Raw genomic sequence first — 21,966 nt, forward strand, 5'->3', positions numbered from 1 at the left:
GGTCGTATCGCATCATGTTCAAGTTACGTCGGCGCAGCGAATTCCGGAGGCTAGCTTTAAATCGTGATGCGATACCGCTTTTACCACGTTTCCTATGGTTTTTAATTGTAAAACCTAGGCTAAATTTGTCGAGCATAGTTACATTGGTTGAGTTTAGTTTAAAGATTATAATAATTAATAATGTAATTCTTTAGACTAATCAGTTTATATTCGTCTTAACATCTTTTTATCCTGCATCCTACAGTAACGCTAAATATAAGAATTATTATTATTGTGCAAAGCCTGTAATTCCACCGGCAACCACGATCTTCAGACATAATGCCAAATATTCCAATGGAGTGCCAGTGGTTTGCCATCGGAAAACCATAATGACGCCATTGGGTAAGTAGAAAACTAAACTTGTCAAAACTGCCAATTATAAAGTCACTGATCGACCACTGACACACATTTGTAAGAGCAGACTCGGCCTCCAGAACATAGCATTGCGAGTGACTTGTTGCATTGGTGGTAGTTCCCAAGACGAGCTCTTCACTAAATAACTAGGTATAACTAAAAATTCCTTCCTTGTTATGTTTCTCGGTGTTTTGTTCTCATAAAGTTTTGCACGCCTCATAAGCGAAGCGTTGAGGTGGGTATTACTGTCAGTTTACGCATACCGAGTGATGCTCCAACTTAAAATGTCACTTTTTTTTATTCTTTATTGCTTTTATAAGTGAATATAAATAGACAAATGTTGAGAAAAACCACTATTTTTGACACTCATGAAATTTTTAAATCGCTTTTATTATTTAAACTAATTAAAAAAATGTTTAAAAAAAAATTCTGTCTTACACGTCTGTGTGTCTGCATGTGCGGATCCCGTATCTTGTGGTCACGATAACGAGCGAAATACTTCACTTATCGAGTTGGTTTTTTTAATAGGCTTCAGAATTTTGAGGAATAGAAGCCTATTTATTACTTTTCACGGTATAATTAGATGTAGTTTAATTATTATTTACAAATAATCTCAATTTTATTGTAATGAATGAGATTATGAGGCGTACACTTTTGGATTTTTCTATTTCGATATTAGAAAACGACAAATTGTCGATAGATCATGAAATATCATGACCTTGAATTGCTTCTACAGCCAAGAAGGTATTACATTCTAAGAATAGATTTTACAACAAAGAATAATATTTTGTATGTTAAAATTTTCCATATCAGTGGATACTGATGAGTTGAAACAGCCAAAAACAGCTGTGCAAACCGTCTGCGAAACTTGCAAATTCTGTGACCTCTCCATATACGAATATTGCTCTTTTAAATTGTTGGTAGTCACGTTTAATTGAAGGTCCACTATTTAGAAAAGTAAAATTATATTTTATTACTTAGAGTACACTGCCGTGAATAGGTTAAAAAAAAAGGATACCATTGACACATCTTCTTACTTGTTTATATTTCGTTTTAAAGTAAATATTATATAACATTTAAAAACTTAAATTAGAACTTCATTTTAACATGGTTACTTTATTGGATCGAATTTTTAATGTGTAAAATTAACGTAGCATATATTATGACATACTCGTATGTTCTGAAGCATTTTATTCTTATGATAGTCATAGTCATTTCATTTATAATCATTTGAATTTTTGCATACTATTAAATTAGTTGGCTGTTTAGGAGTCACAAATAATTATTGTGTAATAAAAACATGTACGTACCACATTCTAGCAACTAAAGTAATTCTATTCTATTCTTATAGTTCTTCAGTCTAAAGATTTAAAACTAAGATTTTCCTGGTCAATCAACATTTCTTAAATATACTTAGTTATATTTATAACACGACAAAATTTTTCGATTTGTCGATACTTCGACCCTGTTGCATAGATCGTGGTCACGACGGAACGGGGTCCTTAGTGTATCTTAAAAAAATTGCACGGAGCCATATATTTTTTATAGAGTTTATGCCGAAAATAATTAAAAAATGTAATAATGCTTTTGAATCTTCATTATAAGGTATACAACATTAGTCCTTACAAAAAAACATATGTATCAAAACAATCTTGTATTCAGATAGAAGTCTATAACAGTCTACGGCTGGACTAAAGGCATGATGACCATCGGCAGGATGGTAGTAGTAGCACAGACGACGTGTTCTCCATTATATTCTGTTGGTGGCCTCGTACGAAAACCCCGGAAAGAGGACAGGTGGTGATAATTGTATTCTGATCTGTCACCACACTTATACAAACATTAAATTTATTAAATGTTCGAATTTTAAAACGATATTATATTCTAATAAATAAGTAGAAGCGGCGATTGCCCAGTGGGTAGAACTTCGACTATGTTATGTGCGTTTAAAGCGGTGCAAGGAAAACATCGTGAGGAAACCTGCATCCCTGGGAGTTCCACGTAATATTCTCAAAGGTGTGTGGAGTCCACCAATCCGCACTGGCCAGCTTGGTGGACTACGGCCTTAACCCCTTGTGGGAGGAGATCTGTGAGATGATGAAATAAGTAGGTACCCACATAAAAATCTTATTCCGTGCAGATGAGTGGTTTCCCATTCAAATAATAATCATTAAAATTGGGTTGCTTGCGACCTTTGATTTCATTTTCTATTTGTTGCAGCGTCTTGTCCTTAGTTTCATTCAATATGAAATACAATATCAACAGACCGACAATCACGTGAAGTGCATAGATACCAAAAGTGCTCTCCACTCCAGTCTTCTCCATCATCAATGGAGTACATTTCATCACAATTGAATACAAAATAGTAAAAACTACACCCGTCGCACCCGTACCTATACCTTTATGTTCTAGTGGAAATATTTCGGACATTATTGCAAAACATGCGGGTACAACTCCTACGTTAACTATAAAAACGTTTAATAATATAACTATAGGGGTCAACCACCAATAAACAGATCCCCCAATATCGTAATGAGATTTCAAAAACGTAATCAAACTTGTTGAACACATCAAAAACGCACATGTTATTCCAGAAATAAATAGTAATGTCCGTCTTTTACAACATCTGATAGCAAAACATGAAATTAACAACGCGGTAATAGTTAAAATATCAGAACCTATAGTACAATACATAGTAATGGACTTATCTTTCGTCACCTCCATTAGTATTTGAACTACATAAGCAAGCATATAGAATCTTCCACTTGCGTCTGTTATCACTGTTAATAAAGAAACAATTATAAATGGTTTGATAAAATCTTTGCGTAGCATATTTTTAATCACAGTCTTCAAGTTGTTATTGAGCTTCAAGTGTTTTCTTACTTCCACTTGATTTGATATTAACTCTTTTAATTCTCTCTTACTCTTTAAACTGTCTCCATAGAGCCACATATGTGATTTGTCACACTCTTCATATTTTCCGGTCAGAGCCAAAAACGACGGACTTTCCGGCCACGTCAATGTAAAAAGTATCGCAAGAGAATTTGGAACAACTGCGAATGCAGCTATTTGTTTCCAGGTCCAACACAAAGCCAAGCAATGACACATTAATGAGCCGATTGCAACCGTGCTTTTCTTTATTGTGATGAAGTATCCCCGTCTTTTTGGGTGGGAATATTCTCCTACCATAATGGATGTTATAAAAACTGCACACATTGGGATTCCTTGAATAATTCTTGCTGCGTATAAACAAGGAATGTTGGTAGCTAGTGCCAAGATAAGAAATCCGAGAACGTAAAATAAATTCAATGCAATGTGAACGAATTTTCGGCCGTAAACTTGCATAACATAGGGCACAAAGCAAAATCCCACAATGCCCGAAATTCCATTAGTGCCAGCTGAAAAAGATAATGATACTAATAAACACCCTTTTCTTACCATTTAGTCTGATTCTTGAATAATTAATCGGAAATTTTTCAGAAGAGGTTTTTTTTTTTTTGTTTTATTACTACAAGTTAGCCCTTGACTGCAATCTCACCTGGTGGTTAGTGATGATGCACCCTAAGATGGTAGCGGGCTGTTAGGGAGTATGTTTGTCATACCCCACCACGGTAATCGGCTTCTACGCAACATGGATAAAATTCCCCATTTTAAAAAGCACGGCAGTGTAGCGATAATGCTCTTGAACTGTTTTTTAAACCTAGATTATATATCAGTTAAAGCCTATCTATGTCTATGTTAAATAAATAAAAAATTAAGCGATTCTCTGAGTTTAACCATGATCTGCGCACATGGTGTTTGTGGAGGCAGATACACAGAAGGTCCTTTTGCGTTCGCTTAAGAAACAACTGTGACAACTGTGAATTCAGTGTCCGCTAATAAGGATCACTACAGTTTCTGGCATAAAGTAGATTCCCTGCAATCTCGCTGCAGATGGCATCATAAATCCTAAGAAATGAGCTCCGCTTAAAGTGACTTACTACGTATCAATTACTGACATTGGTGTTTCATAAGGTACCCTATTTGGACCAATATTTTTTCTGATCTCGTGGTACAAAAAAGGTGCGGTTAGTTTAAAATAATACCACGAAGAACTTCAGTTTATACTTTTGTATTATAAGCTGTGCTGCGCATTGACTGAATTTGAATATAAATAAAATTTCATAATACATGATTCAATTATAACATTACATAAATACAATATAGTAGCGATTCTTTGTTACTGTCATCATGCATATTTGCGAATCAGTCAGCAGGGAGATTAAGATGAACAATTAGTTTTACTTACCAATCCAAGAAGCTTGATCTGGAGTTGCATGTATCCCAGTACCATTTGGAGACAATATGTCTGGATTTAGCACCGCGGGGAATGAAAGCATAAACCCAGTACCGATTGAAAGCATACAATTGGCTGTGTGGACGATACACTTAAACAAAACCCGGTATAAGAAATAGCATTTATGTTTTACTTAGAAAATTTATTGCATGAAAATTTTTCTTTTACTAAATTAGTACTTTCATCATAATAACCTTCAACCCATTACCGGCCCACTACAGGGCACTGGTGTCCTTTGAGAATGACCTGGCCAAGTGCGATTGGTAGACTTTACACGCCCTCGAGAACGTTATGAAGGAACTCTCAGGCAAGCCGGTTTCCTCAAGATGTTTTACTTCATCGTTTAAAGCAAGCGATATTTGAATTGCCTTAACTAAAAAGGCACATAGCTCCGAAAAGTCATGTGGTCACCGGGCCAAAACACTGGGTCAAAACTCCGGGGCTCGAACTCGGTGTTCACGAAACGAAAGCCGAAGTCTTATCCACTGGGTAAGACTTCGGCTTCATGGTTGGGCTATATTTGTTAAAGAATAATTTAGAATGCAATATCTGATTTTATGGTGATTTTAATTAGCAACATGTATAATAATATAAGGTAAAAAGTAAACTGAACAAGAAAAACAATTTGCTTACCGTAATTGGATGATATGGATGGATGGATAAGATAAAAAAATCTAGCTAGATTTATTAAACCTTAGTTTAACAATTATGTAAAACTAAGAAAACATACCTGCCTGCGAAAATAAACATCACTAAAGCAACACATGGTTTTAAATTGAATAAACAAGACTTTGTTTCATTTCAAAAAATTATACAACAACCATTTCTGAAGTATTTTACATTACAAATAAAAAATTTAAACGCGTCTTTTAATTGTCAATGCTGAATCGTAATAACTTTATGTGAAATGAAAATATATAGAGTGCTTGATCTAAATTAATATTTTAATTATTGTTTGTTCAAATGGAAAATTTACATATAAAAAGACGGCCCATTGGCGCAGTGAGAAGTGACCCTGCTTTCTGAGCGAAAGCTGTGGGTTCAAATATCACAACTGGAAAATATTTGTGTGATAAACATGAATGTTTTTTAGTGTCTGGGTGTTTATCTGTATTTTATAATTATTTATGTATAATCATAAAAATATTCAGTCATCTTGGTAACCATCAGCTCCTTTGTCACACTTTTTTTTTTTTTAATTTTTATACTTTAACAATTATTTTATTTCACAAATGTAACATTTTACACAAATGTGTGACAATAAATACGATTTTTCTTTCTTTCTTTCTTTCATAACGCTTACTTTGGGGCTAGATGGCGATGTGTGTCGATCAAAAACTGTGATCAAAGGAAAACTTATTTTTTCCAAACCACTTGATGAATGAATATTATAGAAGCCGAAATAGTAACTAGTATCAAAGACGTAGATGAAGACTTTCGCCAGGGCAGCAACACAAGAAATAATAAATAATGCAATTATTTTTAATTAGAATCATCATCTGCGCCCGTAATATAAAATTACTTCCATTTGTTTGTATTAAAAACTGGGCAATTTAACTTGATAATAATCTCAAACTTAACATCACGTTGAGAGAATTTTTACTAACTAGAAAACTCCGTTTTCTATGCGTTTTCTGTCATCTAAAATACAGGGAGTTTTCCGTGGATTTGTCAATACTGGTACCATTTCCCTGTTCTCTGATCGCACTATGCGCCGCAGAAACGATTTTTGCCGCACCAGCTAGATGGCTGGTATTCTTAAACTGTTCTAGCAGATAAATTTGCTTGTTGTTATTAACGTTTATCTGTGGTGCTTTTACTAAATTGCACTCTGGGATTACTATTAAATGGGCGGATATACAAATATCTTAAAAACCTATTTAATAACCTCATTATATATATAAGTATTCATTAAATTAAATTCAAAAGATTTTCTTAAATTAAACGCGACATATAATATTTCAGCTGGTCACGCACTAATAAGTGGTTTCTCATTCGAATAACACACACCAGGATGTTTGATGCCTTTGATTTCGTTTTCTATTTGTTGTAGTGTTTTGTCCTTAGTTTCATTTAATATAAAGTATAATATCAACAGACCGACAATCACGTGTATTGCATAGATGCCAAAAGTACCTTCCACTCCAGTCTTCTCCATCATCAACGGAGTACATTTCATCACAATTGAATACAAGATGGCAAAAACGATACCTGTTGCTGCCGTACCTATACCTTTATGTTCCAATGGAAATATTTCGCTTAAAATTGTAAAACCCGCGGGAACAATACCTACGTTAATAGTGAAAACGTTTAGTAATATAACTAAAGGCGTCAACCACCAATACACAGATCCTCCAATATTAAAATGGGATTTTAAGAACGTAATCAAACTTGTTAAGCACATCAAAAACGCACATGTTGTTCCAGTAACAAATAATAAGGTTCTCCTTTTACAGCATCGGATCACAAAACAAGATATTAATAATGCGGTAAAAGTTAAAACATCAGAACCTATTGTACAATATGCAGCAATGGACTTATTTTTTGTGACATCAGTCAGAATTTGGACTATATAAGCAAGCATATAGAATCTTCCACTCGCATCTGTTATCATTGTCAATAAAGAAACAATTATAAAGGGCTTTATGAAATCTTTTTTCAGTAACTTTCTAATCTCATTCTTCAAGTTATTTTTCTCCTTTGACTGTTTTCTAATTTCCATTTGGTTTGATACTAACTCTTCTAAATTTCTCTGACTTTGCAAACTGTCTCCAAAAAGCCATATATGTGATTTGCAACACTCGTCATATTTTTCATTGAAGACTAAAAATGATGGACTTTCTGGCCACATCAACGTAAGTAATATCGCTAGAGTATTCGGAATAACTGCGAATGCAGCTATTTGTTTCCAGGTCCAACACAAAGCCAAGGAATGACACATTAATGCACCGATTGCAACTGCAGTTTTCTTTATCGTGATGAAGTATCCTCGTCTTTTTGGGTGTGAATATTCTCCCACCGTAATAGTTGTAATAAAAACACCACACATTGGGATTCCTTGCATTATTCTCGCTGCGTATAAACAATAGACGTTGTGAGCTAGGGCCAAAATGAGAAACCCGAGAACATAAAAGCAATTTAAGCCAATGTGAACAATTTTTCGGCCATAAACTTGCATAATATGTGGCACCAAGATGAACCCAAAAACACCTGAAAACCCATTGCTGCCAGCTGAAATTGACAATAATTTTAGTGATTATTTGAAACAACTGCTTTTTGAGGTGATTATTAAAATATTCTACACAATTTTTAAGCTGGACTCCACTATTTTGGAATGATGAAATCAGAACTTTCGTAGTTTATTTTAGTATAGCTACTAATCCACTCAGCACAATTTCGGAAGGTTCGCGAATGTAGTGGATTTATCCTGTTACTGAGCTTCATGCTTTAGTGAGCTGTTAACCAAAGACTAATTTGATTTATAGAGATTGCTTGCATTCGGGTAGGAGAAACGACCTGTGTATCAACTACTAAAACTTCAGTCTAAACAAAATCACTTGAAGACTTAAAACTAAAGAGTTACAAAGGTTTAAGAATTCCAGACGCCGCGCGGAAGTATAATCTCACGATCAATTTGGAGTACTGGTGTTTTACAAGGGACCATACTTGCACCACTACATATCCTGATCTAGAGATGCAGTTAATCGCCATCCCTCATTGCTATAGATCAGGCTATATAATTATTTATTAAATATTTTCGTTCGTTTTGCTTACCAATCCAAGAAGCCTGATCTGAAGTTACATGTATGGTGCCGTTTGGTGATAGTATATCTGGGTTTAGAACCGCGGGAAACGATAGCATGAAACCAGTACCAACTGATAGCATGCAGTTGGCAAACAGCACGATACACTAAAATAGAATACATAAAACTTAAGCGATGTATCATAATGATCAATAACAGCCTATCACATTCTACTGATGGACTAAAGGCCTCTCAAATCGGAGGATTTGCCCATGAAGTTATACTCCTTATGGGGTTTTAATTCTGAAACATGACTGACTAAAACTGACACCAATCCCAATTAAAATAAAGTAAATCATCAAACTTTTGAATATTTTAATTTAGCTAATATAACTATCATAAATAAAGGTTACGTGGTTATGTGTGAACTAACGTGTGATGACGGGATTTTCATTTTAAAGGAGACATATAAAGAACTATGCAAACTCAAACTAGTAAATCTTGTAAAAATCGAGTAGATTACAAGTATTTTATTTGGTAATTATTTCATAAATATCAATATATTAATGAAATAATTAGTCTAAACAATTTTAATATAACTGAATATGTTCAAGAAAACATACCTGTCTCCAAAAATAAATATCATTTAAGCATCCCATGGCTTAAAATACAGTGAAGTCGTCTTCATTTGAAAAGTAATTAAGGAATAGTTTCGAGGTCACGATAACGATTAAATAAAAATATCCGCATTAACCGTGTCTTTTTTTTCACCATATGCTAATGAGAGAGTTATCTCATAAACAGCGTACATAACTAGTTTATTTTATCTGCTTAATTATTTAAAGACTTGAAGAGCTAATTACACATTTTGTCGTAGGATCTTAGTCAAAATGTCCAAGCTTTTGAATAATTTCAGTAATATTCCGAAGCTAAGAAATTATTAATGTGAATCGAGGTATTGAGCTACACAGTTTTGCTCTCTTTTCATTTTTTTAGGTTTGTTGGCAGTATCATTTCTTTCTATTTCTAAACTTCCGTCTTTCTTACCGTCGATACCTACCATTTTCGCAGGTCATCGCTATCACCTAGTGCAGGTCGCGGTGCATCACGGCAGTGTAGCGGTTATGCTCTTGAACTGCTCAATTACTCAGCACCCTGGTTTCATCGTATAGTGTGATATATCTCAGTTATAAGACACTTTATTATGTAATTTAACATAACCATTTAGAAAGCGTTCTTTTACGATAATTATCTTATACAGGATAATTTTTAAACCACTGCGGATTTTTTTTTGGTATCGGTAATAGACCAAAAAATTTCATTTTTTTTGTACAATGTCCACGCATAAAACAAGCCAATCATGGCTACTCGTAATAGGTGTATATCCAAAGTAATAATAGCCTATTTTAGACTGCATCATCACTTCCATCACCAGGTCAGATTGACGTCATGGGCTAACTTGTAGTGGATTAAAAAAAAAACATCGTAATGTGTGGCATAGTTTAAGTTTTCAATTTTCAAGTTATTATTATGCTTTATTTTATGGAATTACCGCTGCGACGATAGGACCGAGTGCTATAACGGTGATCGCAAGTTAACAGCTGAGAGCTATTGTATGGGTTAATTTCTTTATCGTTAAGTAAAACATAAAAACTAAAAAAATATATGTTCATAAATTTGGTTCATGTATGACATATTAAAAATATCCGCATTGAAAAAAAAAATATCTTTTATGATCCCAAAAATTTGAAATGCAATTCTTGAACTTTTTTGAAAATACATTATAATGAAATATTAAGAAGATATTGCTTAATTTATTTATTTATATTTTTCAAAAGAAAAATAAATTAAACTATCTTGTAAATATATTCAATAGATAAAACTATTATAAATTTATAACTTATAAGTTTGGCAACTCATGTTTTTTACATGCATAGTTAAAACACGCTAATAACAAGTATAGCAGATGATGGCAAATATCAAAATACAATACCAACCGAAAATAGGCAATAAAAAGAAAGAAAAAATTAAAAAAATTCAAAATTAATTTATTTCAAGTAGGTCTAATATAACTTTTGAAACGTCGAGTCTGTCTGTGTATAGTGGCTCTCCCACTGGTTCGGAAAGCAGATTCTACCGAGAAGAAGCCGGCAAGAAACTCAGCAGTTGCTAGAGCTACATTATATAGATGAAAGATGAAAGTGGAGCCGGATCCTTCTAAGCAACTTTGTCATTATGAAAATAAGAAAAAGAAAAGAAATAAATTATAAGTATTTAAAGCTTTTGGACACAGAATTTTGTATATCTCCGGAAACGAGAGTACAATAGGCGTAGCAAATCTTCAATCTGAATTACTTCAAAGACTTTTTTTTACAATATTATCATTAAATATCAAAAACAAAAATAACAGTAATCTTCTTCATTACGTTCTTGCCAGGGCGTTTTTAGTAATCATGAAGTGACGCTATTTTTTTCTCTATTATATACTCCATGTTTGTAATAATACAAAGTACTTTAAAATAAAAAAAAATACTGGGGATAGAAAGCAGACTTTTTTGTAGTCCCAGACGGAATTTAAAAATTTAATTTAAACTATCCAATACATTGGCTTTTTTTTTCGTGGGGAAATCCTCATGGATCGCGCCACTAAGGGGCACGGTGATTATATCGGACTCGTACCGACTAAAACCCCACGGTCCTACCAGTCGCCTGGTGGCTGGGCCACGGGAACGCTTTCGCACACATCCGCGACATATATATTATTGCCTGACGCAACCATGGCCCGTGTATGGTCGATGTCCTTTACCAGACGAACTCGAAAATGTGAGTATTCAAATTTTGTTATTTCAAGAAGCCTACTTTATAAGCGCTTTTGAAACGCCAAGTCTTTCTTTTAGATTTGGCTTTTCATCTCTTACTAGACGAAACTAAATTTTTAAGCATATCTTATGCCACATATTTCGAATTTAGATTCCCATGAGAATCTTGAATTGATTTGTATATCCCAATGTCAGTGGCGTGCACAAGGTTTTAGACCAGGGTAGGCACAATTCAAAAACTTGTCAGAAAATGGAAAAATCCTCCTACTTTACGTGTGATATAATTTTTTAGGGTAGGCAGTGCTTCTGTGCATAAATTTAACTCATACAGACACAACAAAATTATATAATAAAAAAAAATATCGTTAAAAAAACAATTTTTACCGCTTTAAAATTACGACATAAGACTTATTGAATAGAAGATGCACCAATATATTATTTTCATCTGAATAAAATGTGCGTTACGTTTCTATCAATGTTTTAACTCCCCTGATTTCGTTTTCTATTTCTTGTAGTGTTTTATCTTTAGTTTCATTTAAAATAAAGTATAATAAGAATAAACCGACAACCACGAGAAATCCATAGATACCAAAAGTACCTTCAACTCCGGTGGTCTCCATTATCAATGGTGTAAATTTCATAACAAGTGCATACAAAATACTAAATACTATACCCGTTGCGCACGAACCTGTACCTCTGTGCTCTAACGGAAATATTTCGCCTATAACAGCAAAACATACAGGTATAACACCTACGTTAACTATAAAGACGTTTAACAAAATAATAATAGGAATTATCCAAATTGTAGATTCACCAAATATATGACGAGATTTCAAGACTGTAAATAAACTAGTTAGAAACATTAATAGCACAGAAATTGTTCCAGTAGTAAATAGCAAGTTGCGTCTTTTGCAGCATCTAATTACATAGCACGATACTAACAGTGCAACAATAGTTAAAGTATCAGCTCCTATGGTACAAAATGCAGCAATGGCTTTGTTTCCAGTGATTTCAGTTAAAATTTCGACGACATAAGCTAACATATAATATCTCCCACAAGCGTCTACTATCATAGTTAACAAAGCAGCGATTATAAATGGTTTAAGGAAATCTTTCTCCAGCATTTTTCTCATCACGTTTTTTAAATTGCATTTCTTCTTTGCCTGTTCCCGGCGTTCCATTTGAGTTGCTATCAAATCTTCCAACTCTTTCTTATTCTTCGGGCTGTCTCCGTGTAGCCACGTGTGTGATTTGTCACACTCATCGTATCTTCCATTCAAGGCCAAGAACGCTGGGCTCTCAGGCCATATGAATGTCATAGCTATCGAGGCAATGTGAGGAGCTATAGCAAAAGCAGCAATTTGTTTCCACGTCCAACACAAATCCATTGTGTGGCACATAAGAGAGCCAATTGCAACTGAACATTTTTTTAGCGTGATGAAGTACCCTCGCCGTTTTGGATGCGAGTATTCTCCTAACATTATCGGTGTCACATACACTCCACATAATGTCAATCCTTGAGTGATTCTTGCTATGTATAAAGCGGGGACACTTCTGGCCAGTGCGAAAATGAGGAAACCTACACTGGCGAAGACATTTATCCCGATGTGGACAACTTTCCGGCCAAGAGTTTGCATCAAATGTGGCACCATTAAAAATCCAACGATGCCGGCTAGTCCGTGGCTGGCAGCTGTAATAGATTAAATAATATTTTAGTTTTAAGCTTATAAATTATAAATAACCCTTTACTTTTTTGGTGTTTGTGATAAAAAAAAGGACAGAATAGTTTTCAATCGGTTGATGTTAAGGAGAAATTATTTATTGATTTGGTACTGGTTTTTCCCGAATCTTATGGTAACTGGTAGTTATGTTAAGTTTAAAGTGAAAGTTCTCACAAGACATTGTTTGAGAATGAAATCAATTTAAAATTCAAAACATTACAATCTTTGCTCCAGGGCTGAATTGGCAAAGTCGATTTCTATTAGATTCTACGGTTTAATCATCATTATTAAATTAGAGTAAAAGTAAACAAAGTATCAGCATAGGTACTGGTATGCCTGATTCCATGATGTACATAATTTGCTATAGCCCGCGAAAACCAGGAAACTGTACAATGTATAATTTCTTCAATTTCTATACTCCATAATTGGAGGATTTGTTACACTCCAGTATAGAGATTGAAGAAATTATAAATTGCACTGTAGATTTTCCTGACTCTCACGGATTTTGCAAACTAAGCTTAATACTTTGCAAAGTCCTCTTTCTAGGCAAGGGATTAATTATTGAGAGCGATTCTGTATTTCTCACGGTAAATATTATCACTTACAAGCCCGCCAACCTACACTGCAGCAGCGTGGAGTACCCAAGCTCCAAACTCCCCTTTCCCACGAAATAGGAAGTTGGTACTTAGCACATGATGATATATAAATGTAGTATGATTCTATTAGTAGTTGAACTTTCTGTTATCAAAATGAAGCTTAATTTGCTATACTCCGCGAAAAGCAGGAGAATCTGTGTGGTGTAATTTATAATTTCTTCAATCCTTATACTTCACACCAAACAGATCTTCGGCAATATACCCTCTACGCACGTTTCGCTCCGAAACCGGAGCATCCTCAGGAGATGTTGACTTTACAATGAATTAATTAGTTAAGTCAAAGTTTCGCGGAGTATAGCAAATTAAGCTTAATTTTGATAATATATCATGGATTTCCGCAAAGTAACGCCTGCTTCTATCCAATATTTGAACTTTCTGTGACAGAGCTTCTCCGGGAAAGTAATATTACTGTGCTTATTTCTGCCGCTAAGCAGCATTGTGCCAGTCGAAGGGTGGAGGTTGAAGGGTTTGGTTGCCGGTGTAGTTAAAGGCCTCAGGTGGATCGGCACAGGGCGACATGTTGCAGGACAGTTCGTAGGACATTGTCAGGCAAAAATCATCATCATCAGCTATAGTGCGTCCACTGCTGGATATAGGCCTCTTTCAAGCAGCGCCAACTTTTCCTATTTTTACTAGGGGCCTATTTATTGTTTTGCTTACTCATAAGGATAATGCCCTATTTTTTTTGTTGACCGGGGGGAATTCTTCTTAAAAGATACCCAATTCTCTGTGTGAATTTGGGTTATGTAGGATTTCTACCCACTAAAACCCCCTCAGTAGCCAGCCTCAGTACATAATGGGAGGCTCCGGGATCTCCTATCTTTTTAAGATTTATGATTTCCGATTTCCTGTAGGTACGTCACTTTGAGGTAAGGCAACACCTTGGCTCTTCTTGTCTTCCCAGGGTCGTAAGTAGAGGTGATGACGTAACTACTGTCAGACCGTTCTCGACCCTGATGTCCCTTCGTCTGGAACTATTGAGCAGGTGAACGAGCGTGGATAGCACCAGCTCTCGGGCGCTGTCTTCTCCGAGCAGGATTGGCTAATGCCCTAATCACCACGCTGGGCAAGCGGTTTGGTGATCGCAGCACTAGACTTGATTGCGATGATATCTCTGCTGCCCGACATCGGCAAATGTTTTTTGTTCAAGTCTAGCTAGTTTAGTTTAATGGTTATCCCGCCATTAGTCGGTCGCCAGTGCCTCGTTCATCAATTAGCAGGTGGTACCACGAGCAGTAATTTTTAAATTCAATTTTGGATTATTTGCATGTCCTACGAAGTGTTACTCTGTTCACAAGCTAAGGTTTGCCACTTTCGCTCAGGTGGGTCACCCTGCTAAGCCCGTCAATTATTATTTTAAAAAAAATACATAAAACTCCACTATCCCACATTAGAGCAGGATTGCGGATGCAAGCTCCAAATTCCTCTTTTACGGGAAAGAGACTGCTCAGCTCATGATCCTAACTAATATTATAAATGCGAAGTTGTTTGTTTGTTTTATTGTCCTTCGTTCACGCTCTAACTAAGCTTCCAATTAACTTGATTTTTAGCAAAAAGTTAGTTGGAAGGTCGGAGAGTAACATAGGGTACTTTTTATTCCAGGAATACAAATAGGATAGGATTTTCACAGGATTAGTAAAAAAACCGCGGGTAACAGCTAATGTATAAATGAAAGTTTTGTTTCACTTACCAACCCAAGAAGCCTGGTCGAGAGTCGCATGTATTCCAGTACTGTTGAGCGAGAGTATAGCTGGCTGAAGTACCGCAGGGAAGGAAAGCATGAAGCCAGTGCCAATCGAGTGCATGCAATCCGCCGTGAGCACGACACTCTGAAATGTACGTGTAATTAACAGTCATTATGGCCGCCATAAACATAACACGGTAACACGTGATGCCGTAAAACAAGAGTCAATAATCAATATGTATTTAAACTAATGAACAATGCTGGTATTCTCACAAATCATTTTTGTATTAGTTTAGCTAGTTTTTTTCATTGTCAGCATTTAATATTTTTTTTATACCTATAATTGAAGTATTTGTTTTTTTTTTTTGTTATTAATTCTAAAATGTATGTTTTTGTTCGCGGCACTAGATGCGGCTAGTTTATGTCATAGCTTGATGGATCTTACAGCTCCTACTCTCATATCTCTCTTCTTTATCGTTTTTTCTCCTTCTAACTGACATTATAGTTTTTTATTTTCAAGTTTTGGCAGTCTCTGAATGGATCTACAATATAACATTAATACGTTTTTCATTTTTTGTTTAGTTTTATAAGAGCTATTGGAACCTGTTGACTGTCCATTAAATAAATCATTATTTGGTACCCTTGTGTGACATAGTTTAATGGCCGATTGGCGCAGTGGGCAGCGACCCTGCTTTCCGAGTCCAAGGCTGTGGGTTCGATTACCACAACTGGAAAATGTTTGAGTGATGAACACGAATGTTTTTCAGTGTATCGGTGTTTATTTTTATACTATAAGTATATATGTATTCATTAAAATATTCATCAGTCGTTTTAGTACCCACAGCACAAGCTACGCTTACTTTGAGGCTAGATGGCGATGTGTGTATTGTCGTAGTTTATTATTTAGTTCGTAGGAAATACACGGGCCATTGTTGTGTCAGGCAACAATATATTTGATAGTTTAAATTCACTTTGGGATCACAAAAGTTCTTCCTATCCAAGGTTTTATTTTAAAAGTACTTTATATTTAGTTTTATTGTAATAATAATAAATCGATTTCTTTTCTCGCAAAACATCTCGTTATCTAATTATAATCCAAATAAAGCTAAATAATGTCTCTTTATTACACCTTTCGGTTACAATGATAAGTCAACAATAATGCTAAAAACAATAATAAATAATTTTATAATCTTACTGCGATCACAAGCGATAGGAATTTTATCCGAAATAAACGTTATTATTATTATAAAACAATTTAAAACTTTAAACATACATACCTGCCTCCAAAAATAAACATCACCGACTGAACCCATGCCAGTATTTGAAGTGAAATTGTTTCAGAGTACACACAAACCTGCATCAGTCTATACAAATAAATAAAAGTGAAGTGTTTGCGAATTTAAAATAACTATCTTTTCTTAAGCTGATACGTTTACTTAACCGTTATCAAAATCCACACATCCGTACTTAATGTTAAAAATGCAAAAGTATTTGTCTGTTTTTATCACCCTTTTTCGGATGTATTTATCACCATCATCTTACTACCATAAATACTTAATAGTAACAAACCAACACTCCGCAAGGCATGAAGAAGAAGAAATACTTTATTGCACACAAACATACATAAATATATATGTATGTTTGTGTGTAAAAATAGAATAAACAAAAGAACAAGAGTTCTAGGCATGCAAAGGCGGCCTTATTGCTGCAGAAGGAAAAGCTGCAAGAGAGCGGGATAATGCAATTATATATACTTATATATATATATTCGAAAATAAATAGACATACATAAACTATACTTATACTTATCCTAAGAGTATATATATAACTAGCTGTTGCCCGCGACTTCGTCTGCGTTTGATTTTGTTTTTAAAGTATTCAGTATCGCTAAGCCTTAAATGAGTATAGTAGTATATATATATATATATATATATATTTATATATAACATGTGACTTTCAATTAATTATAGACAAATAATTTGCAATAAAATTAAATTGCGACTATAATTAAAAATCAAAGCTATCCTATCTCTTAAGTTGGACCAGACTGCTCACGGTGTACCAATTTAATCTAAAATCGGTTAAGTAGTTTAGGAGTCCATCGCGGAGTCCAAACATCGTGACAGGAGATTTATTTATATTAAGATATTGCATGCGTTACCTCGTACACGACCAGTATGAAGAAGCGAGGGGAAAACCTATAACCTATATATATATACATATAATATTAATAGCGGACCCCAGCGCCATCTGTCGGGCTTATTTGTGAAACCATCCAGGGTGCCACCCAAACGCATACCAAAAAAAATCATTCAAATCGGTCCGGCCGTTTAGGAGGAGTTCAGTGACATACACACGCACACAAGAAATATATATATAAAGATGTAATGACATATGGAGCCGAGACGTGGACACTGACAGTCGACCTGATCCACAAATTTATAGTCGCGCAACGCGCTATGCAGCGAGCTATGTTGGGAGTCTCTCTTCGGGATAAAATTCGCAACGACGAAATCCGTAGAAGAACCAAGGTCACCGACATAGCTCAAAGGATAAGCAAGTCGATGGCCGTTGGGGCAGACGTGTTCTAGAGTGGAGACCGCGAATCGGTAAGCGCAGTGTGGGACGACCTCCAGCCCGCTGGACAGGTGACCTTAAAAAGGTTGCTGGGAGCGGCTGGATAAGAAAGGCGGAAGACCATGTGTGGTGGCGCGCTCTTGGAAAGGCCTATGTTCAGCAGTGGGCGCTTGTGGGCTGTTGATGATTTGATATTTTTTTTTTTACTACAATACACACATCGCCATCTAGCGTCAAAGAAAGCGTAGCTTGAGTCATGGGTGCTAAGATGACTGATGAATATTTTGATAAATAATATATTTAAATACTTATAATATATCTACATATTAACACCCATACACTGAAAAACATTAATGTTCATCACACAAACATTTTCCAGTCGTGGGAATCGAACCCACGGCCTTTGACTCAGAAAGCATGGTCGCTGCCCACTGCGCCAATCGGCCGTAATTATTTAACTCTTTATTTGTACACATTTGTTGTACTATGAAGTTAGGTTAGAATACAAAAGGCGGCCTTATCGCTTAGAAGCCTGTAGTAGATATAACAGAAATTAGTTTAGCCGGCAGATTCACAAGCAACAAAACAGCTAAAGCGATAAAATCAGAAAAGAAACATAATAATAATATGTTGGCGTGACAACTAAGTATGTTAGTATGATAATTAACGTAGCACGTATTTGTTACGGTTTATCGCTGTAACTAGACACTTTGCCAAGTCTACTTTTAACATTTTAAAACAACGTTACGTATTATAGTTAGGTACATTGCGTTTGTCTTTATTAACCACTCTGGCGCAGTGGTAATCGTTTTGATCCTATAAGTGTGTGGTCCCGGATTCGAAATGCGGGAGGAGTAATTTGAGAAATTATAATTTCTGAATTTTCTTCGTTATCTACCGACAGGCGTGCCGCCATTGCTTTCAAGTGCGAAGCCGTGTACAAACCGATTAGGGTATGCGTTTAATATAGCTGCCATACCCCTTCAAGTAAAGTCAAAGAATAAAAAATATAAAATAAAGCAAAATTAGAAAAAAATAATGAAAAATAAAACAAGAAAAGGAATAAAAAAATGTAAAAAACAAAGTACATATCTATACCGACGATAGCTGCTATGTGAAGGACAATTTTAGGTGTAGGCTTCAGAAGATAATAATGTACATAAATAAATAAATAAATAAATATACTAAGACAATACACACATCGCCACCTAGCCCCAAAGTAAGCGTAGCTTGTGTTATGGGTACTAAGATGACTGATGAATATTTTTAGGAATTATATATAAATAAATACTTAGAAAATACATATAAACACCCAGACACTGAAAAACACTTATGCTCATCACACAAACATTTTCCAGTTGTGGGAATCGAACCCACGGCCTTGGACTCAGAAAGCAGGGTCGCTGCCCACTGCGCCAGTCGGCCGTCAAACCGTCCGCCGTCATGTTTATACCTAAGATTCTAGAAGGATAATTTTACGCTTAAATGAAAAAAAAAAACATGCACTTGGCACCGACTTAATACTGTTGTAGAAAATTTTATTTCCTATTTTTTAATTTTTTTAACCAAGTCCGTTTTTTATTTATCAATTTTATTTTATTTAGACAATAATACGTAGTTCATGAGTATCTTAAAAGATGGCGCTGTTTTATTTGTGGATCGAATAAGTGTAAAAAATTTGTTCGCAGGAGTTTTAAAATGCAGGCAAACGTGGGGTAAAATACAAATATGTTTAACCTGTTTTTATGTTATGTTAATATTAACAGAGTGGCTAAACTGCATTTAATCGATAAGAATTAAAATTTGAAACAACTTTCCTGGATGCTTTATTTTGAATTCCTTTCGTATTAAGTAATCAGTAATCGCTTCTCAACCCATGTGCGAGTGACACGCATCTTTGTTTTTTTTTTTATTTCCTCAAAAACTATGCTGGTTAGGTAACATATTTTTTATAATATCTACACGATATCTATATTTCACATTTTTCGTTTTACAAACTTCCGATTATATTTTTTATGATACATGTATTTGACAGCCGATTGGTGCAGTGGGCAGCGACCCTGCTTTCTGAGTACAAGGCCGTGGGTTCGATTCCCACAACTGGAAAAACGTTTGTGTCGATGAACATGAATATTTTCAGTGTCTGGGTGTTTATCTGTATATTCAAAACTTATTATTTGTATGCATTATATTCATAAAAATATTCATCAGCTATCTTAGTAACCGTAACACAAGCTACGCTTACTTTGAGGCTAGATGGCGATGTGTGCATTGTCGTAGTATATTTAGATTTATATAAAATTATCAAGATGAGTAATGTAATTAAATATCTTTACGAAACAACTGTCTCATTTTAATTCTTAAATCGCGACAAAAGTCGTCTTTTTACATTGTTAAGTTAATTTACGTTCATAAAATGGGATTAACGGATTTTAGACAGAGCAATGCTCTTAAATGCACTTCATTACTAAAAGGTTACGTACGTAGTATACTTATAACTGAAGTACTTCTGACGGCCGATTGGCGCAGTGGGCAGCGATCCTGCTTTCTGAGTCAAGACCGTGGGTTCGATTCCCACAACTGTAAAATTTTTGTGTGATGAACATGAATGTTTTTCAGTGTTTATTTGTATTTTATAAGTTTTTATGTATATTATTCATAATTATAATAAAACTGTAACTGGAAGATTTCTGTACATTAAATATATTTTGAAAATTTTGTACGGGGGATGCTTTATAATCGATACTGAGTCCAAAACAGATTTTAATTAAATTTTTGTCCGTCTGTCTGTCCGGGCATAACGCGAAAACTACTAAACGGATTTAAATAAAAATGGTAGCTGATATTCCGGGTCAACTTATAGGATAATTTTTATCTTGATAAACAATAAGTATCCTCCGGGAAATGGGATGCAAATTTTTGTCAATTTTACTTTATAGCACCATTAAATTTAAACTGATTTTAATAATGTTTTTTTTATTTGAAAATGTATACGATCAAGCATGTATTGTCTTATTTTCATAAAGATCTGATATATATTGTCGTATATAAAGGACATAACTCTTCACAAATAACAGCAAGTCGCATCGTACCATCCTACTAATATTATAAATGCGAAAGTTTGTGAGGTTGGATGTATGTATGTATGTATCAACTAAAATAATGGCAACTTACTAACTAAGTATACCACGTAAAATAATAGTATGTACATAGCTAGCCACGATGATTATGCTGTTAGCATCAGATCTATTCTAGCTTTTCGATTGACTCATACGCGGACGAAGTCGAGAGGGTGCGCTAGTCTATATATATATATATATAAATGTTATGTAGGTTTGTGTACGCTTCAAAAACTCAAAAAGTTCTGTACCGATCGAGCTGAAATTTTAGCATGATATATAATACGCATCAAGGATTGTTTTTATCTATTTTTCTCAACCACCACTGTGATTGAATGGTTGAGAAAAGTACCTAGCTAGTTATTCATGAAAATAGTCATCAGCCATCTTAGTACCCATAACACAAGCTACGCTTACCTTGGGGCTAGATGGAGATACTACGACAATACACACATCGCCATCTAGCCCCAAAGTAAGCGTAGATTGTGTTATGGATACTAAGATGGCTGATGAATATTTTTTATGAATAATATACATAAATAAATAGCAATATACATATAAACACACAGACACTGAAAAACATTCATGCTCATCACACAAACATTTTCCAGTAGTGGGCCAACTGCGCCAATCGACGGTCAAATAGAGAAACACTTCGCAGGGCATGCAAGGTATACATGTCCTGACTCCTGAGTCCATAAACCTGACGCGAAGGTGTCAAGCCTCATATGCCTGTTATTACACCGGCAACCAGGTCTTCAGACGTCCGTACCGCAGTAGCGTGCACTTCATATACGCACAAAAGCACTGCCTACCCAAATTATTTTATATAGCTCGTATTAAAGGGGATTTTTTCTATTTTACGCCATGTGTCTGCTTTATGCATAGTCTGGCCAAAGACCCCGTGCACGCCTCTGC

At 35.1% G+C, this 21,966-nt stretch overlaps 3 protein-coding genes across 3 annotated transcripts; all 3 read right to left on the reverse strand.

Moving 5' to 3' along the window:
• Positions 1–2,520: 2,520 nt before the first annotated feature.
• LOC120634647 (facilitated trehalose transporter Tret1-like) lies at positions 2,521–5,495 on the reverse strand. The gene is made up of 3 exons (XM_039905377.1): positions 5,460–5,495; positions 4,682–4,820; positions 2,521–3,791 (listed from the first exon to the last, which is right to left on the reverse strand). The coding sequence occupies exons 1-3, from the start codon at positions 5,493–5,495 to the stop codon at positions 2,521–2,523; spliced, it is 1,446 nt and encodes a 481-aa protein (XP_039761311.1).
• A 1,203-nt stretch (positions 5,496–6,698) lies between these two features.
• On the reverse strand, positions 6,699–9,131 carry LOC120634648 (facilitated trehalose transporter Tret1-like). The gene is made up of 3 exons (XM_039905379.1): positions 9,096–9,131; positions 8,504–8,639; positions 6,699–7,960 (listed from the first exon to the last, which is right to left on the reverse strand). Exons 1-3 carry the CDS (start codon positions 9,129–9,131, stop codon positions 6,699–6,701), a joined length of 1,434 nt encoding a protein of 477 aa, XP_039761313.1.
• Positions 9,132–10,541: 1,410 nt separating this feature from the next.
• On the reverse strand, positions 10,542–16,665 carry LOC120634625 (facilitated trehalose transporter Tret1-like). Its single transcript, XM_039905358.1, has 3 exons — positions 16,630–16,665; positions 15,359–15,497; positions 10,542–12,981 (listed from the first exon to the last, which is right to left on the reverse strand). Exons 1-3 carry the CDS (start codon positions 16,663–16,665, stop codon positions 11,753–11,755), a joined length of 1,404 nt encoding a protein of 467 aa, XP_039761292.1. The 3' UTR covers positions 10,542–11,752.
• Positions 16,666–21,966: the final 5,301 nt, after the last annotated feature.

This window comes from Pararge aegeria, chromosome 24 (genome assembly GCF_905163445.1).
Source record: "Pararge aegeria chromosome 24, ilParAegt1.1, whole genome shotgun sequence".
In the NCBI taxonomy this organism is placed as follows: domain Eukaryota; kingdom Metazoa; phylum Arthropoda; class Insecta; order Lepidoptera; family Nymphalidae; genus Pararge; species Pararge aegeria.